The sequence below is a fragment of the Lethenteron reissneri genome, chromosome 48 (assembly GCF_015708825.2).
Source record: "Lethenteron reissneri isolate LAM-NWPU_2019-01 chromosome 48, ASM1570882v1, whole genome shotgun sequence".
Classification (NCBI taxonomy): domain Eukaryota; kingdom Metazoa; phylum Chordata; class Hyperoartia; order Petromyzontiformes; family Petromyzontidae; genus Lethenteron; species Lethenteron reissneri.
Genome location: NC_083826.1, coordinates 8,576,421 through 8,594,047, shown reverse-complemented (window position 1 = coordinate 8,594,047; position 17,627 = coordinate 8,576,421). Strand labels below are relative to the sequence as shown.

The window sequence follows — 17,627 nt, the reverse complement described above, 5'->3', positions numbered from 1 at the left end:
ATTCCCATAACCTTTAGCATCACTTTGGGATTCAGCTTGTCTTTTAATTGATTATCCAACCCCGTAGCATCACCTCCTAACCATCACCTCGACGAATAATCCTCCCGCAAAGTTTAAACTTTCGTGCAAACTAATTTTCAATATTTTTGTTACCTGAAAATTCGCAAACGTTAAGTACAGCTTGTTTACCAAATGAAACATTTAAATGTCAACACATTGAGCGCCTGCTGGTTTAAAACCCAGTACCTCTACTTCTGCAATTCACTCCTGATATGCAATGGGGGGTGTGTTGGTGGTGCAGGTATCATTTGGAAATGCAGTAATTACTGTGTAGGAAAGCAAAGTGTTCCGAAATTCACTGTCCTGTACACTGTCTGGATGCCATCAAGGTGCATTAATCTGCTCTGATCTTTATTGACATTCTGGCTTTGCTCCTGCTTGCCCTTCCACTGATAAGCGATAACCCCCCCCCCCCCCCAATCATCCCCCCCCACGTCTCCTTACTCCCACTACCACCCCTCAAGCCCACCACTCTCAACTGCTACCCTACCTGCCAGACGCCGTGGCTTCCGCCCTCGCTGCACCATCACAGCACACCCCCTTCCGCGCCTCCATCAGCCCTTGTTCCTCCATGTATTATTAAGTATGTTATTATTTTCACAAGTGCTGCATGACATAGAAGCAAAGCTAAAGCTGTGTGCTCAGCAGCGAGTGGTGAAATCAACACCACCCTCCAGCGGCGCATTAGGGGGAGGTGGGGGGGGGTTCGAGCCGCCACCCTTTGTAAGCATCGCTGTGATGGCATTGCACCTGGAGAAATTCTACACCCGTACCACTTCACCGTGACCCTTAATCCTCCACCGCATTGAATTTCCTTACATTATTGGGGGGGGGGGGGGGGGGGGTGATGGGGGGGGGGTACCTTGAACAATCTAATTTAAACCCGTGGCAGGAAGTGTTCATTATTTTGTTTAAATATCATCACCATGAATGTTTATGTACCGCAGTAGAAAATAATGCTTTCATTATCCAGAAAAATCTCAAAGTGTGTGTGTGTGTGTGTTTTTCCTGGGACATTTTGGCTTATTGAATAGCATGCGAGTGCTGGCCCATCTTAACGATGGGGTGAATTTCCTAATTTGCAAGTAACCGACTTGACAACATGTTACCATTCAGACAGAATCAGATCTGCCTGGATTATTCTTTGTACGTGCGACGGCATCTGGAAACACGATGTTCTTCCATGGGGTGGAGCGTCGGTGCAATGGTTAGCGCATTGCTTTGTAAACCCGGCGGCCTGCGTTAAATTCCCGGCCATAGCTTCTTGGTTCTTTCGGTAAAGTCACGTAGAAGGGAAGTAATAAAATAATAACAATAGAACATAATAAAATAATTCTCACGACGTTTCGGCCACAACGCAAGCAGCCGTCCTCAGGTAAAGACCAGGTCTGTTGGGGAGACAGCGTCTGAATGAAACACCACCACGCTTGGAGCGTATATTTAAGCTTTCAATCGAAATTTCCCGGCCATAGCTAACATCAGTGAGTGAAGAGTCTGCAGCAGTCCTGGCCATCCCTTCACCAACCCACACTGCCCAGTGTGGTGAAGTATGGTTAAACATCACCTATCGTCGACGCATTGTCAGGAGGCATTCATTCAGCAGTGAATTGACAGAGAGCTGTATGTACAGAATTATTTATTTTATTACACCGTAAACCATGCGTTTTTGTGTTTGCTATAAAATTGACGGGGGATGTTTTCTTTGTATTTTGCGGATGCCTCTCAGACGTAAACGTTGACCATCAAAGCACAACTGCCTGGCCGAGATGGCTCTTGTTTACCATCTAAAAATACATCAGAGGCTTGTGTGCTTCAAACTCCACTTGGATAGCGAGCATGAATTAACCATACGCACGCGTCTGCAGTACCTGCAGCAATTTGGCTTGGAATGAGGAATGCAACGGAATGTCTCGTGTCTTGGCAAAGAAAAAAAGTAGCTGCAGAAAAAACGTTGCCTAATGGAGTGACCCGCATTGGCCAAATATCCCTAATTTCAACAAATAAAACTGCCCTGCAAACCACTCAATGGGGATGACACCACAAAATCAGCCCAGACTGCAAACGGTTGGGTAAACAAGCACTCTTATGATAAGATAAACGTGTATTAATGAAACATCGGTGTGAGTTCCGACAGCACACCGATGTTGGAGCATTTCGCTCTTTCCCCGTCGTGTTTGGTGCTGGACCGATCGGGGTTTCAAGTTCTGGTTTCTAAATCGCGTCGTGCTGATGGAGAGAATTAACAACACGCTGGTATTAATTCTAGATTTGAAGCTTTCGTGACTGCAAAGATTCATATTCTTAGGTTTTTTCGGTTAAGTCACGTAAGTAAAACATTAAAATAAAAATAAAATAAAAATAAAAATCACGACGTTTCGGAGGCAACACAAGTCTCCGTCATCAGGTGGGACCGTCACAGCCGAATTAGCTGCATCAAGTGAAGCAATGATTCAAGATGTAATCCCTTATAAGCAAGTTGAAGGGAGGTGGAGAGGGGGGGTTGGAGAGCTTATCAGACTGTGATATTGCCCCCTTTTAGGTGTGGGTCCACCACTGCAGCAGTGGAAACTGGAAATTTGCCACCAAGTCCCATTATAAGTAGTAATAATGTTAACAACGCCAGCATGATGAAGAGCTCGTCGTTTGGATTGAGAAAATCAACATGAGTATCGCAAAATGTTTTAACCGACATAATGTCATTTTTAGGAATGCTAAATATTTTCGAATGTGGTCAAATTACAAGTAAACCAACACTCAATGCTGTACAACTAATGTATGCATGTGCAGAAATGCGTGTATGCTGAAATTCTTTCGCACCGTACACAGCCAACCGTGCTAATCGGAGCTGGGGGGGGGGGGGGAAACACACATTATTGAACTTTGTTTCCTGAAAACCAAATATTGTGCACACACAAATACAATGACATTAGGCTTGTACGGTGAACATTAAGAGGACAATCGTGTGAGGTTTAAGTTTTATTTTTTGTATAGTATTATATATATATCTCTTACAGTTTAAAAATATATGCTTAAAAAAATCTCAACGAAAAATGTGTTTACATATTTGATCGTAGCAAAACCATCACGATTAATTTTAAAATGTTAAATTAAAACAACAGTTCACTTGTGCCATAATTTTAAATACAGGAGGAAAAGTGTCAAAACATATTAAGGCAAAACATACACATTGTATTTTTAACAAGTCATTGGAAACATATATGTGTTTTTATTTAAATATGCTCAAAGTCTATTAGTTACCTTTTTAGTGGCTTGCAATTTTAGTGGCTTGCAATTACATTCATAAAGCAGATCAATCCACCGCGTGACCTTTGCATTTCTAACCTGTTGGGAAGGCCCATGTAAATGCAAGTACTTGAAATAGCTTTGCGTGTTATTAAAATGAATATCTTATAAATTACCTCCCTCACCTTTCAAGGCTGTACATCAAGTAGCTATACAACTCATGGGATTTTTGCAGAGAAGTGTGGGAAACAAAAGAATTGTCCTTTTCAATGAATAAGAATGTTATATTAAAAGAAAGCCGTCCCTTTGTGTGGACCAATCAGTTTCAGGGACAATGCATATATTATCAGAGTGTGTTTTTTGTTTGCATTTCGACTGCAGGTATTGTGGTTAATGCAGACTTGAATCCTTCTAAAAAGGTTTTCAGTTTTGTTGCCAGAAAAAAGGGGGAAAACCCTATTATTATATTTTGGTACTGGCAAAGGAGGTCTAATGATGAAATAAGAATGTTGTCACAGTCCATCAACCAATGGGTTTTTGGACCAAGAGCCAGGGCACTTTTCGACCACCTTTTCTCAAATTCCAGCCCTTGCCACCATGCACTCTATCAGCCTTTTCCCGATTTACCAATATTTTATATCTATATGCAAATTGAGCCCACTGCACACTGCATGCACCTGATGGTTGGTAATCAAGGACAGCTGTGCAGTTTGATGGTTGTGAAGACTTGAGTTGAGAAACACTGGCCGATCTCGACCGATTTGAATCGTCCAGAGACCGATTTGAATCGTCTAGATGCCATCAGTGAATTCTGGGATGTTCATCGACCTACGTTATGCAGCGTGATGTCACAGACAGGAGTCCATTCATCTAAGTCAGTGGTCGGCAATCTGCGGCTCCGGAGCCGCGTGCGGCTCTTTAAGGACTGCTTCGTGACGTCGTTTATCAAGGAGCACCGCCGTCTCGTATTCACCGCGTGCTTTGCGGCTCTTGAAAAATTGATTTTTTTTTTACCGATTTCTTTTTTTTTAATGGCTCTTCTTGTTATTTTGGTTGCCGACCCCTGATCTAAACTACAAACAGCAGAGTTTAGAGTGTGGCACCTTGTCATATGTAGACACACAATAAAAACACACAAGTGTATGAATAAACATTTGATTCAGCGCTGTTGTAATAGCAAAAACAAAATCCAATTGAATGCGTACCAAAGTGATGAGGTAAACATATACTGTACAAATTGCGTATTTCCTTCAACACACACACACACAACATTGTAATCTATCTCAAGCAGTAATAAAAACTCTGCTCGATTAACACAGCTTTAAAAATATAAAAACATCACATTGTCAATAATATTTTTTATCTCAGCAATGCACCGATTTGTTTGATCTTAGCTGGGGAGAAACACTCCGTGATTACATCTTTGACTTCACCGTGAAGAAAATAAGCAGCTGATGCAATTTCTGGAGCACTGATTACACGAACATTCCTAGAAGACAGATGCGTGTACCAATGATATTAGTTCACTTTGAAAGCAACTCAAACATGAGAAAGTGAATATGTAAATCAAGAGACTTTGACTCTCATTGTTTATATAATGTATACGTAGCTATTTGCTATGCATATGCTACATTTTATATGGATCTACGTCAAAAACTTTGATATAAATACAAAACTAATCCTGAACAACTTACAGGTGAGACACCTACAGCCACACCTTGAAGCTTGTGAGGTCTAATGCTGTGGATTTTGATTTGAAATCACTCTGCATTGTTTAAGAATACATGCAGCATGTGTTACATGTTCACGGATACATTGCGAATGAAGGCCTCTTTGCAAAACATAACAAAAACCAAATCTCATTTCCAGCAACAAAAAAAGCTTCTGTAAGGCCACTGCATAAGAGCTTGCATATATCGTCTGCATTACAAGCAATATGAGCAAGCTGGTGTATTATTTATATGCATTACAACGAAGCATATCCAACCTCGCCCACGCCCGGTGCAGTGTATTTTACATGACATAACTGTGATTTCCCACAGACGCTCACATATTCAACCTTTTCACAGATCCACCTACGTCTCAGTTGGATATGTGATGTTCAAATGTATATGCACGTGTACTTATTTTTTATATAAATGTGTTTCATTGAAGAGTGGTGATGCGATGTTTAGCTCATTGTGCCACAATCACGGGTGCCCTGGGTTACATTCCTTGCCATGCACATTCGTAAGAAAGTGATGTCGGAACTTTGCCTCGTCCTCTCCGAGGTCTGCTGAGCCTAAAATTCCTACCCGATAGGATCAGTAGAGCTGAAGGCAGCACTGGAGAGACAGAGGTGGCTGGAGGTAAGAGGCCAAACTATTTCCTCATTGCCATGCTGGCAATAATAGGCACTTGCTAACAGCACTTGCACTGTCAGTCGTAAGGCTAATCAAGGCGTATTTGTTGTATATAAGAACAGGCATGCTCAGGTTTTAAGACACTGCATGATAACGTCGACATTATGAATATTGAAGCGAATGCACCGGTGGTGCAACAGAGCTGCGAAGGGTGCTGCAAGCTCTAGGCATTGCTTCCACAGCCAGTGGAAATCCTGCTGTGTTTATGCTGGAACCACGGCCAGAGCAGAGAACACACGTTCCCACAATATCTCATCCTGTCCAAACCGATCCCCCGTTAGTTAAAAAAATAGTGATTCTCAGCTCCCATCTGCAACCGAGCTGCACGTGCTTATTACCTGGGCCATCACGTGCCGTCGTGGAGTCGACATGGAAGCGAGGGAGGTGACTTGTTCAATAAAAAGCATGGTGGGAAAAATTACAAAACCAACAAATGTTAAATGAGCGTGGTCAAACCTAACCCCCCCCCTCCCCGCACTGCTCATGGTGGGTGGAGAGCCGCAGAGAGAGAGGGTTTATGGGCTGAGACCTTGGACCCTAATAGTTCATCGCGTACGGTGACCGATGGCCCTGGACTACAGTAAAGCCTCGAGAAGGCAGAACAATTTTGGGGAGAACATTTCCCATTCTGGGGGATGATGTTCTGCATACTGTAACTCATTCAATAATTTAAAAAAATGCTGAATTTTACTTTCATGTAAATATCATTACATTTACACGTAATTAAACTCCAAGATATTTCATTCATACTTCATAACAATTTACTAAATATTTACCGTTTACATTTTACAATTTTTTTAAAATCTCTACCATATAGTGTAGTCTGAGCGAATTTACATCACCATAAAGCATCGGATGACGGCTGAGCTTCACTGGACTTGGAAGGCCGAATAGATTTCTGACGGGCTCGAAACACTTATTTTATTTGTAAATTAAACCTAAAATCAACGTAAAAACATCACGCGGTATCCAAGAGAACAGATTCCCAAATTCCTGGAGGGTTGTTTAATGATCTCGGAAAAGCCCCCCAGCTTACTCGAGTCTAAATTTTTGAGGTTTGACTCTGTCCTTGCTGATACGAGCCACTTACTAACCCAAACCCTGTACCAGCAAAGCCTGCTTCCCAATGGTCACGGAAACAAGGTGTCAGCAAGTGCGCTGCGTGTGACCAGAACCGGCTTTCCATTGCGCGACAGCATCACAGCCAAGGAGACTCCCAGGGAGATGGAGATGGTCCAGAGCGGTGGCGCTACACCAGGGCGTTGTAGAACTCTCCGGCATGGGCCACGTCTGAGCGGAGGGCTCGCGACAGCTTCTTGGTTCTCCGACGGACGCACTCAGCTGCCTCCATGGCCCGGTCGAGTGACGCGAACAGGCCAGGGTCGTACGACTGTAGGGAGAGAATCAGCTGTGCTCAGCCACCGAGTCACTTCATCCAAGCACAGGGGCGAGAGCCCACCAAGACTGAGATGCGTCTCTTTTGCAGCAACAGTAACAGCAATGGAAAGGCGTGGGTTTCATAAATATCTCCCTGAAAAAAAAAGCATTTGCTCCGAGTGAGTGGTGAAGATGCCACATTCCCATTGGCAAGAACAGTGTCCACTTACCTACCTTGCACTGACCACAAACGAACCCATTTGATGTACTTCCACCCCCTCCCTACCTCGCAACCTCAATTGAACCCACAACATTGAGTTGAGTGCTCTGTCTTAGTGACCCTTGACTGCGTGAGGAACACAGTGGTACCATGAATGCTGAGAGTTCATTTAGAATTGTGCAAGCCTCATCGAGTCTCAAGACTCTTTTGCAGGAGGGCCCTGCCATCGGGATGTCTGATTATTCCATTAAAGAGTGTTTGGCTTTTGCGAGGAAACTGCATTACCCAGATAAAACCCACGAACATGAGGAGGTGACATAGCTTAGCGAAATTTCTGTTTAAACCTATTGCAGTACTGCTGCTCTCTCCTGGCCATCTGCTAGCTCAGGTCAACACCTGCTGTTCCCTGGCAGTCTCCCATCTAAGAACTGACTCAGCTCAGTTTTTCTTGGCTTCCAAGACATCGCGATTACTTAACAAACCTCTTTAAAAGGGAACAAAGAGAAACAAATGTGAACATGAATTTTTAAAAATTCATCAACTACTGTACGTCACAAATTGAACCAATGAAATGATATGCTATTGACACCGGAAGAAGCATGCAACATTCCTGCGGATACAAATAATACGTGCAATAATTCTACCCAACGTACAAACCACTGCAAAACACACCTGCCTCCATCTTCCATACCACCACATAACAAGATGCAGCTCTTCCTCTAATACATTTGCAGGTGGTAAACAAAATATTTAAGAGAAACAATGATGCATTCGGCAGTTTTTGCCTTCATAGCCATTTCAGCATTAAGAGAATATAAGACGTTTAATGACGGAAAAAAAAGAAAAATCACGGGCGTCCCCGCATTGTGCTCGCTCGACCTTGGATCAATTTACCGGATCCATGCTGTTCGTGCTTCTGCTAAATTGACTGATGGCCTTGCCGCCGGACTCATAACCTGACCCCTGCCGCGGGGCAGCAAGGGTTAGGCTCACGTGGCGGGGCGCTCGCTTCCCGTGGCCATGAGCCCCCCCCCCCCGACCCGGACGCGGCAAGACGGCGGTGGGCAGCGTGGCGCCGCGTGACGCCCCGCGTCTCCGCAGGGGGACGGCCCGGATGCTTCCCCGCGCCTCCTTCGTTAGCGGAAAGTAACGGATCACCCTCACGCCGTTTCGTCCCGGCAGGGCATTCGTCATCGTTCAGCTCTGGTGTGGTTCGGTTGTGCCGCGTGTTGCTCGCCGTGACGGCTGCTGTGTCTGTCCCACCCGTGGACAGACTGACCCGTGCCGTAGGAAAGTGGTATTTCCATATTGATGATTAAATTACTCCTGCGTAGGGTTTGCCCTTGTGCTGTTTGGCAATACGATGTGTGGTGTTCGGGCTGTACCATTTCGTTCCACGTGCTGGGAGCTTCTTCAGAAACTGGATTCATTGCCAAGAGCTGGCAACAGTACCAGCAGGCAGCACTATATAATCAGCGTTGGCTCACTACTGATGTTCACTGTGGTTGGAAATCAAAGCCGGATTTGTAGCACAATGAGCTAACCACTGCACCACCGCCACTGCTCTAGCCTACGCCTTTTAAAATTAATATTTTTTTTGTGTATGACCTAAAGGGCACAATTGCTCTGGAACCTTTAATGCGTATTGGAAACGTATTCCATAGTTTGGGGCAGCTGTTGGAAATGCCTGCCACCTTACGTGTGACTTGTTCTATGATTAACAACCCCAAGGGCACCTGAAGAGTGCAGCTAAAGCATTAAATTCAGCAGCTTCTATGGATCCGTGTGGTGGAAGAAGTTTTTAGTTGAGCAGAAGAGAGAATTTTGTATTGAATTTTGCATTCGAGTCGATGGCCAAATCACCCGGAATGACTCGTAACTTTCCAGGTCTCGGAAGCTAAGCAGATTTGAGCCTGGATTAGTGAGTGGCCACAACGCACAAATTGCTTGTCATAGAGCCGTGAGGCTATGTGGAGGGTAGCAGAGGGCAGTGCAACCAGATAAATTGTTGTACTGCACGTCTATGTTCCCACGTCTATACTCCCCGCATTCAATAGCCCGCACTGACTAGTCTGGTGAAGTGTGCTCAAATGACCCCTTGTTACTTGTATGGGATGGGGAGGCACTCATCCAGCGGTGGTTTGACAAAAGGGCTCCACATGTACAAGCTTATGTTTATAATATTTAAAAAAAACATGCCATGAAAATGTACCAAGATTCAACAGCTGACAAATACAGCACAATCCATCAGCTGAAAGGTAAAAGCCAGATATTTTTCAAAATGCAGGACACTGACAAGAAGCTGCACCAGAAATAAGGGGAGGTGAGTGACCACAGCTAACTACGCATCGCCATTAACCAATGATTTTTATAGGCAAGGTGACCACGACTAAGCCACGGAGTCCACTAATTTGCAGCAGCAGAATCATAATCGTTGATCTCGATGCAGCAAGTTATATAACCAAAAAAAAAGAGAAAATTGTAAAGGATTCACTTTTCAGATAAATGCCGCCCATCAAGAAAGGCAATTGTCAGTTCTCTGTTAGCGCAATTCTGTAATGAAGGCGGAGATTTCCGAAGCGGCAGTCACGATCGCAGTAATTAAGCTGAGGCTCATTGCCATACTTACACCGCACAGGGGCAAATTAAAGACACGCTCCCAATGCTCATTTGAGCCCATGTGGAGAGCCCCAGTGTAGCTTTTTAATTTACGAAATTGTCTTTATGTGAAATAAAATCCGCACTCGGCTTCATTACACGAAAAATGGACAATGGGTGCAGATTTGGCCGCATATGCGTGCCTCACCTTTCGCGGACATTTAAATACAATTCATAGCAACATACATCTCTATCTTGCGTCCGCTGGGAGGAGGAGGAGGCGGCTAGGACAGCAGGTTTGACATAAGTTCCGAGATAGCGGAGGAGCGCCTGCGGTTCATTACTGGGGCATCCAGGGAGAGCGGCAGGCAGTTGCTGTCAGGGGTAAGAGGTGGCAAAGCCACATGGCCACCAAGCGTGCACATTTGCACAGGGCACAGCTGTGCAATATAGCCATTTGTTTATTTATTATTATTTTTCTTGAAAGCCTCACAGAGTCTCAAGGCTCTTTTTCAGGAGGGTGCTGCCAAGTTTTCGCATTAGGGGGGTGATGCTACTGCTTTGTGTAATCTCAATTGAGTAATTTGCAGGTGATATCTGAGAATTGGGATATTTGGCTAATACCAGTTACATTGGGTTTTTGTTTTTTAACTACAGGAGGAAATTGATAAAATCCCGAGGAGAACATACAAACTTTACACAAAAAAGCCCAAGTCAGCAATCGAGCACAGGCTCTCCTTGCCGTGAGGCACAAGTGGTACGAATGTGTCACCCTGCCGCCGAAAAACGATACACCGTAATGTTGTGATTGATCTTACAGTGTAGGTAAAGGTGGTTGCCATATTGGTGGAACAGTCGCACATTGGATTTGTTATTCAGATACCACTGGTTCGTTCTCCTGGCGTGGTAGTTGAAAAAATGGGGCAAGTTGATGAAATCCTTTCCGCCTCTGTCCACCCGGCAGTATAAATGCGTACCACCACAGTTAGTCGATTGTTAGGTTGCGTGTGGTGGGATAAAGTGTGGGCACTCCCCACATTTTCAACCGAACAATACGACGTCTACTATAATTATATTGTCCCATAATTGTAGTGCTCGCTTTTTTAAAATTTTCGTTTGGCACCAAATATTAGAGCCACCAGCTGCTATTCGCTTTCTTCGTTTTCCAACAATTGCCTTGCGGCTCTGATGCTACGCACCTTCCACAAGATGTCCCTGGCGGTCACCCAGCGGCCGTCTCCGTCGCGAGCGGGCCCCACGCTGTGGCTGCGTCGAGTCCGCTCCGGCGGTTGCCCCGGCACGCGGTCAACCGCGGCATAGAGACGCGCGGGAGACACGGGCACGTACATGGGGGCAGGGCTCGCGTAGTATCTGGGGGGAAAGAAACAAGACGTGCAAACGGTACCTCTGGTCCATAATGGAGATTTTTGGGTAAGATCGTCTGAATAGAAATGGGTCGTTAAACCCGCCACCACCCGACACAGCCAATTAGCAAGGTTTGTCATGTAAATATAACGTGCTATTTCGTAACTAGTACAGCACACTGGTTTGTTGGAGAGTAAACCCACAACATCTCCAATTCGGGTACGACGTTTCACCGGAATTACAACCAGCAGCCAGAGCTATGGATAAATCCTTCTGTTTCAGTCTCAAATAGAGGGATAGATGTGATGTCATCACTTGTGTGCCAATCAGGTGCGAAGGCCAGAGGCGATTAATTACTGGAGAAACGTCGTACTCGAATTGAAGGTGTTGTGGGTTTACACTCCAACACACCAGTGTGCTGAACTAGTTACTGGAGAAACGTCGTACTCGAATTGAAGGTGTTGTGGGTTTACACTCCAACACACCAGTGTGCTGAACTAGTTACTGGAGAAAAGTCGTACTCGAATTGAAGGTGTTGTGGGTTTACACTCCAACACACCAGTGTGCTGAACTAGTTACTGGAGAAACGTCGTACTCGAATTGAAGTTGTTGTGGGTTTGCACTCCAACACACCAGTGTGCTGAACTCGTTACTGGAGAAACGTTGTACTCGAATTGAAGGTGTTGTGGGTTTACACTCCAACACAGCAGTGTGCTGAACTAGTTACTGGAGAAACGTCGTACTCGAATTGAAGGTGTTGTGGGTTTACACTCCAACACACCAGTGTGCTGTACTAGTTACTAGAGAAGCGTCGTACTCGAATTGAAGGTGTTGTGGGTTTACACTCCAACACACCAGTGTGCTGAACTAGTTACTGGAGAAACGTCGTACTCGAATTGAAGGTGTTGTGGGTTTACACTCCAACACACCAGTGTGCTGAACTAGTTACTGGAGAAACGTCGTACTCGAATTGAAGATGTTGTGGGTTTACACTCCCAACACACCAGTGTGCTGAACTAGTTACTGGAGAAACGTCGTACTCGAATTGAAGATGTTGTGGGTTTACACTCCAACACACCAGTGTGCTGAACTAGTTACTGGAGAAACGTCGTACTCGAATTGAAGATGTTGTGGGTTTACACTCCAACACACCGGTGTGCTGAACTCGTAACGAACTGGCATGTTTTGTTCACGTGACAAACCTTACTACTTGGCTGTCGGATGGTAGTGGGTTTAACGACACATTTTAATTTGTGCGATCTTACCAAAAAGCCTCTGTTACGGATAATATTAGTAGTGAAAGCCTCTGGTGTCATCTCACTTGCTGCGGTGGCTCAGCCCACGTGACTATCATCGTTAATTGCTTGATATCGCATCTTGTACATACGTATATACGTTACACCTCTTCTGCGCTGTGCGTAGCCAAACGTACTCATCGGAGGTGCACCTCAAAGTATGAAGCAAGCTCCAAAAGCGCCAACGGAATTAAGACGCTTGATTGAACAGAGCGCTAGATATAGGTAGCAGAAACGCACAAACTTAAAATCACAGTTGTCATCCGATTGCAGTGATTGATGGATGATGATGATGATGATGAAGAATGGGATGCAATCTCAACTCTCTCTACACCTTGTCCAAACGATCAACATGTACTGCTCTGCAATTCGCAAATGGCAGTGAGGTGGTAGTCGCCATCTTGTTAGTTATATCTGTTAAACATTTTTGCCCGCTCTCTGCTTACCGTGTAGTACTAAAGTGCACACAAACATCCAGAATAAGGACTCTTTTGGACTCTTAGACTTTATGGTTAATTCTAGATTTTAAGTTTTCGTGACTGCAAGGATCCATACTCTTTGGTTTTTTCGGTGAAGTCACGTAGGTAAAAAACTAAATAAAATAAATTAAAATGAAAACAACTATAATTAAAACAAATCATAATAATTTAGTTGTTTTCATTTTCATTTATTTAGTTTTTTACCTACGTGACTTGACCGAAAAAAACAAAGTTCATGGTTAATATCTGAAACTTAAAGAGATAGTGTTTTTTTTAGAGCGGCATAGCTACAGGAATCCACACAGGAGATGTGGACTCGCTCGGAGTGAAAAGGCACGTACATGATGGGTGGCGTGTGGGGCAGGTATTGCAGCGAGTAAGGGAAGGAGACCCCAGGCTGCAGGATGGGGATGGGTGCAGCGGCCTCCAGCGTGGCCGCCTCGTGGCTTCTCCGCCTGCCTTTACTGCGACCCTGGCGTTGGAAGGAATCTGCCGGGGCGGACGGACGGACGCAAGCAACACGGCGATTGCATGCGGATACAACGTCGTGCATGTGCTATGAAGAAGGGCCATTGACCAAAACGAGGTTGACTGCTATTTAGGCTATTGGGCCACATGGTAGGCAGCAGGAGGCAGTTCAGCAACATCATGTGTTGGTCTGTACTAACACGCTCATACGTAAATATACTTCTCACCGTTTCCAACCTCCACTGACCAGCATGGTGAAGTAAGGTTAAATAACTCCAATGTATGTATGCTGAACTTATTTCGCACCGTGCTTAACCAACTGTGCATGTATCAGGCTTCGCTTTCAGCAAAAAGGATGCGAACAAGTCACATGAGCCAAGGGTGGTGACGTATTTGTGGAAATTGCACATTTTCATCGCAGAAGTAGTTTACGTAACTTTTTCCTCCAATGACATTGACGCAAGTCGCTTACCGTGGACAATTGTTTTACACGAGACACGCACGCCTACAGTTATACTTGACTGTCATGGTAACAATGTCTTTTATTCATCCAGTAAAGGCTCATTGCATTTCAATGCCCCTTGCGGAAGGGTCCTTCTAAGAGACATTTGGCTACTTAATAATTGCCCAGAACCCTGCCGATTGTATATTTTTCCTTTTAAGGCCACAAGCGTTTTGATTTATGCGTTTTTTTTTACAATTACTGAATGTATATTTCCCATTTGGGTGGCAACGAGAGTTTCCAGAGACAACTCTCTCATTTGTGGGACTGAGAGGCAATGCTTGCAGATATGGTTCAGCAATCTTTGTTCTTTGCTGCCATCTACTGGCTGACTTGCAGATTTGCAGTGTCTGCAGATTAAGTCCGACACCTGACCAGTTCCTCCTGTGCATGAGCCGATTTTCCCTCCTTTGGCAGCCAGTCTGTCATTCGTCTTGACCACCGACGGTTATCTTTGCTACTGACGTGTCCTGGCCAGGCCAACTTATGTTTTCTTAATCTTGCATATGCTATCTTTCCCATGTTGTCCATCTACCCGTCCCGTGAGTTCAATTCGCAAGCAAGTATCTCACAAAGCAAATGTGTTTCTTTTGGAGCATTTATTTAATGCATGATCATCGCAGGCAAAATTGAGTGATTAAAAGGTTATTCTTTAGAAGAACGCCGTAAATGAGAACTGATTGCAGTGGTTTTGGAAAACTGACTTAAATCATGGAAGAGCAAGTATGTACATTAAACTTGCTTCACAACGTACATCGCCAACCATGCTAATTGGAGGTGCGGGGTGAGGACATCAAGCTAAGTACAAAAATCAGTTCTAAAACAATGAAAAGTATGCGATTGTGTGTAACAACCTAAGCGCAAGGAAATGGCTGTATAACTGTGAAAGTAAACTTGCTGACTCAAATCAGCGTAACAAGATCCACTCCCAATGCAAACTAATTACGCTGGTGGTAAAGATCAAATATTAGCTTAGGGTGATGCAAACTAGGCCTGGGATATCCGTGAGCAACATTGGCTGGCGCTGCATGTAGCGACCCTGATTGGTAACCGTCAACAAGATAATAGCTTCTTTCAACATTGATTCTCATGGTACTTACTATAAATGCTGCACTAAATTGAATCAATGGTTGATTGCAGAGTGAACTGCAGCATGGGAATATAGAACTTGAGACATTGACATGCAGGACTGGGGATGTGCAACCAGACAACTGTACATGAGGGCACAGCAAGGACTATGTACACACCCACACACACGCACACAGAGACAAAGATCCCCCATATAGCCTCTAACAATCTGTTGGGGGAAAGGGTTGTTAGCGAGCACAGCACAACGTGCTAACCATGATGCCTGCATGCAAGTGATCTACACATGAGTACAACTACATTTACATACTACCCACACGGATACATACAGACTAACAACATATATGGAACAAAAATGGAAGTGTGCAAAGCCAGGAGAGATGCACGCTTGGATATTATATTAATATATAAGAAAGAGAAACGTTTGGATTGGAGAACGTGCTCAGGTTCGTGACATCATTCGAACTGTGAATGTATGCATGTATGTTGAACTTCTTTCGTACCGTACGGAGCCAACTGTGCTCATCGTAGGTGCGGGAGCCGGACCACAAACTAAACACACAAAAAGCGAGTGGGCATGGCCAGGATGCGTCGATAGCAGGGACGATGGCCGATGATCAACAACAATGACGGAGTGGCAGCCAAGGAATGGAGCGCACTGGAGAGGACCTCCACCAAGGAGATGGAACGATGACCTGAGTTTGTGTGCACGTGCTCGGTGGATTTTGTTTTTTTACACCCCAGCAGCTTGGAGAGGACTTTATCCAGCAGTGCAGAGGATTGGCCATGACTGCTGCTGCTGATAATGATGAAACAGTCACATAATCAATCATACATACACAGACACGTGCAACCCTTTTTGTTAATCCACTGCTAGACATGGGCCCACACCCCCCATCCTCCACTCTTCCAGCTGGCTTGTGTGGGCACGACCCACCGTGTTTGGCGCGACCCTCTTGGTGACCGCGAGACACCACGACGGTGCCCTGGCCGCGGCAGAGCGGGCAGTGCGGCGCGGCGCGGGCGTCGCTTATCCGCCGCCGCCGTGGAGAGGGCAGCGGCACGCGGAGGTTCAGCCCGTCCAGACTGCCAGCGCGGACGACTGCAACCGGTGGGGTCCAAGGGTGAAGAGGCATCCCGTTCCACTCTGCCACCCAACTGCTCTGTAACGTCGGGGGAGGGGGGCGGGTGGAGAGGCATGTGCCCCCCCCCCCCCACCACCGTCTCCACAATCCCCACCCCCAATGTTGCTCAGCTCCAGAGGTCGCAACCGGGTACCCGATACCCGTACCCTACCCGATACCTGGCTACCCGTACCCAGCCGGGTACGGGTACGGATACCCGTTTGCGACCCTGGTGCGGCCGGGTACGGGTAGGCCGTGAGTCACTGGTGAGTAACCGTTTGTCACTCATTTCGGGTAGGGTACGGGTACGGGTAGGGAACGGGTACCCGTACCCGGCCGGGTACGGGTACGGGTACCCATTTGCGACCCTGGTGTGGCCTGGTACGGGTACGGGTAAGGAATCAAAACCCGTTTGCGACCTCTGCTCAGCTCCCCCCGCCCGCCCCTTCCAAATGATTATAGTCAAGCAAAACAAATGTTGGTATAATATATAATAAACAGGGGGTGATAGGAAGGGCAGTATGCGAGGCACATTTTGGTGTTACTCATTGTCTTTATAGTGTCACATTTAGAATGTACATTTGACACTCTTCATGTTTTCCAGAGTTTTTTGTCTCTTCCTTTTAAAAGGAGGTCAAGCTGCAGGGCTGTCGCCTGAAAAAAACAGAACTGCTCAGGAGAGTCCCTCTCGAGCAGTGGTTCTTCTTCTCCTGTCGTCCACGCTGCACCCCCTGGGAGGTGTGAGACGTGGCCAGATCTTTTTTGAAGGTAAATCATCGAAACTCAAATGAAGCACGGGCACCGAAGTACAACTACTTTGTCTCATCAAACTCCGTATGTATTTATTAACGTAATTTTTTTTTACGATTGAGAATCAAAAGGGTACAAGGCTGCAGTAAAGGTTAAGAACGAAAGGGTAATTGTGCTACCTTTCCATACTGGTCACTAGTCTTTGGAAGTGGTGGCAGTACCCACATTCTACCCTACCACACGCGAATTGTCGATCGACTAGCTGTGTTTGACCCCTTCATACTTCTGGGTGGGCAGAGATAGGGGGGATTTTAATAAACTCATAGCGTTGTTTTAACTTGCCATGCTAGGAGATAAAATCGAACCGCCGACCTCTGGATTGCAAGTCCAGTGCACTAACCATTACACCGTGGCAGCATTCCATACACTGTACGTATTTAATAGCGCATGGGAACAGAGCGAGACAGTGCTAATGGGGGGGGGGGGGAGTATGTTCCCTACGCTATGCCCCTGTGATCACTTTCATCCCCAGTAGGCAATAATTTAATATCAGGGCATAATTGTTCTACGGAATGTTTTAGCAGAATGGTGTACTGAAGAAGCACGTGACTTGTAGTTGTAGTCACAGCCACATTGAGAGAGGTATACTGTAATGTGG

The 17,627-nt window shown here is 45.5% G+C and overlaps 1 protein-coding gene across 2 annotated transcripts in view; it reads right to left on the bottom strand.

The window, feature by feature from the left end:
* Positions 1-2,924: 2,924 nt before the first annotated feature.
* Positions 2,925-17,627, bottom strand: part of LOC133354579 (microtubule organization protein AKNA-like) — a 69,258-nt gene continuing 54,555 nt past the window's right edge. For both annotated transcript variants that reach the window (XM_061571525.1, XM_061571526.1), the window contains exons 22-25: positions 16,033-16,197; positions 13,381-13,528; positions 11,100-11,271; positions 2,925-7,095 (exon numbers count right to left, since the gene is read on the bottom strand). In XM_061571525.1, coding sequence (XP_061427509.1) covers positions 6,955-7,095; positions 11,100-11,271; positions 13,381-13,528; positions 16,033-16,197 — 626 coding nt within the window. In that variant the 3' untranslated portion in view covers positions 2,925-6,954. The remainder of the gene's footprint in view (positions 7,096-11,099; positions 11,272-13,380; positions 13,529-16,032; positions 16,198-17,627) is intronic.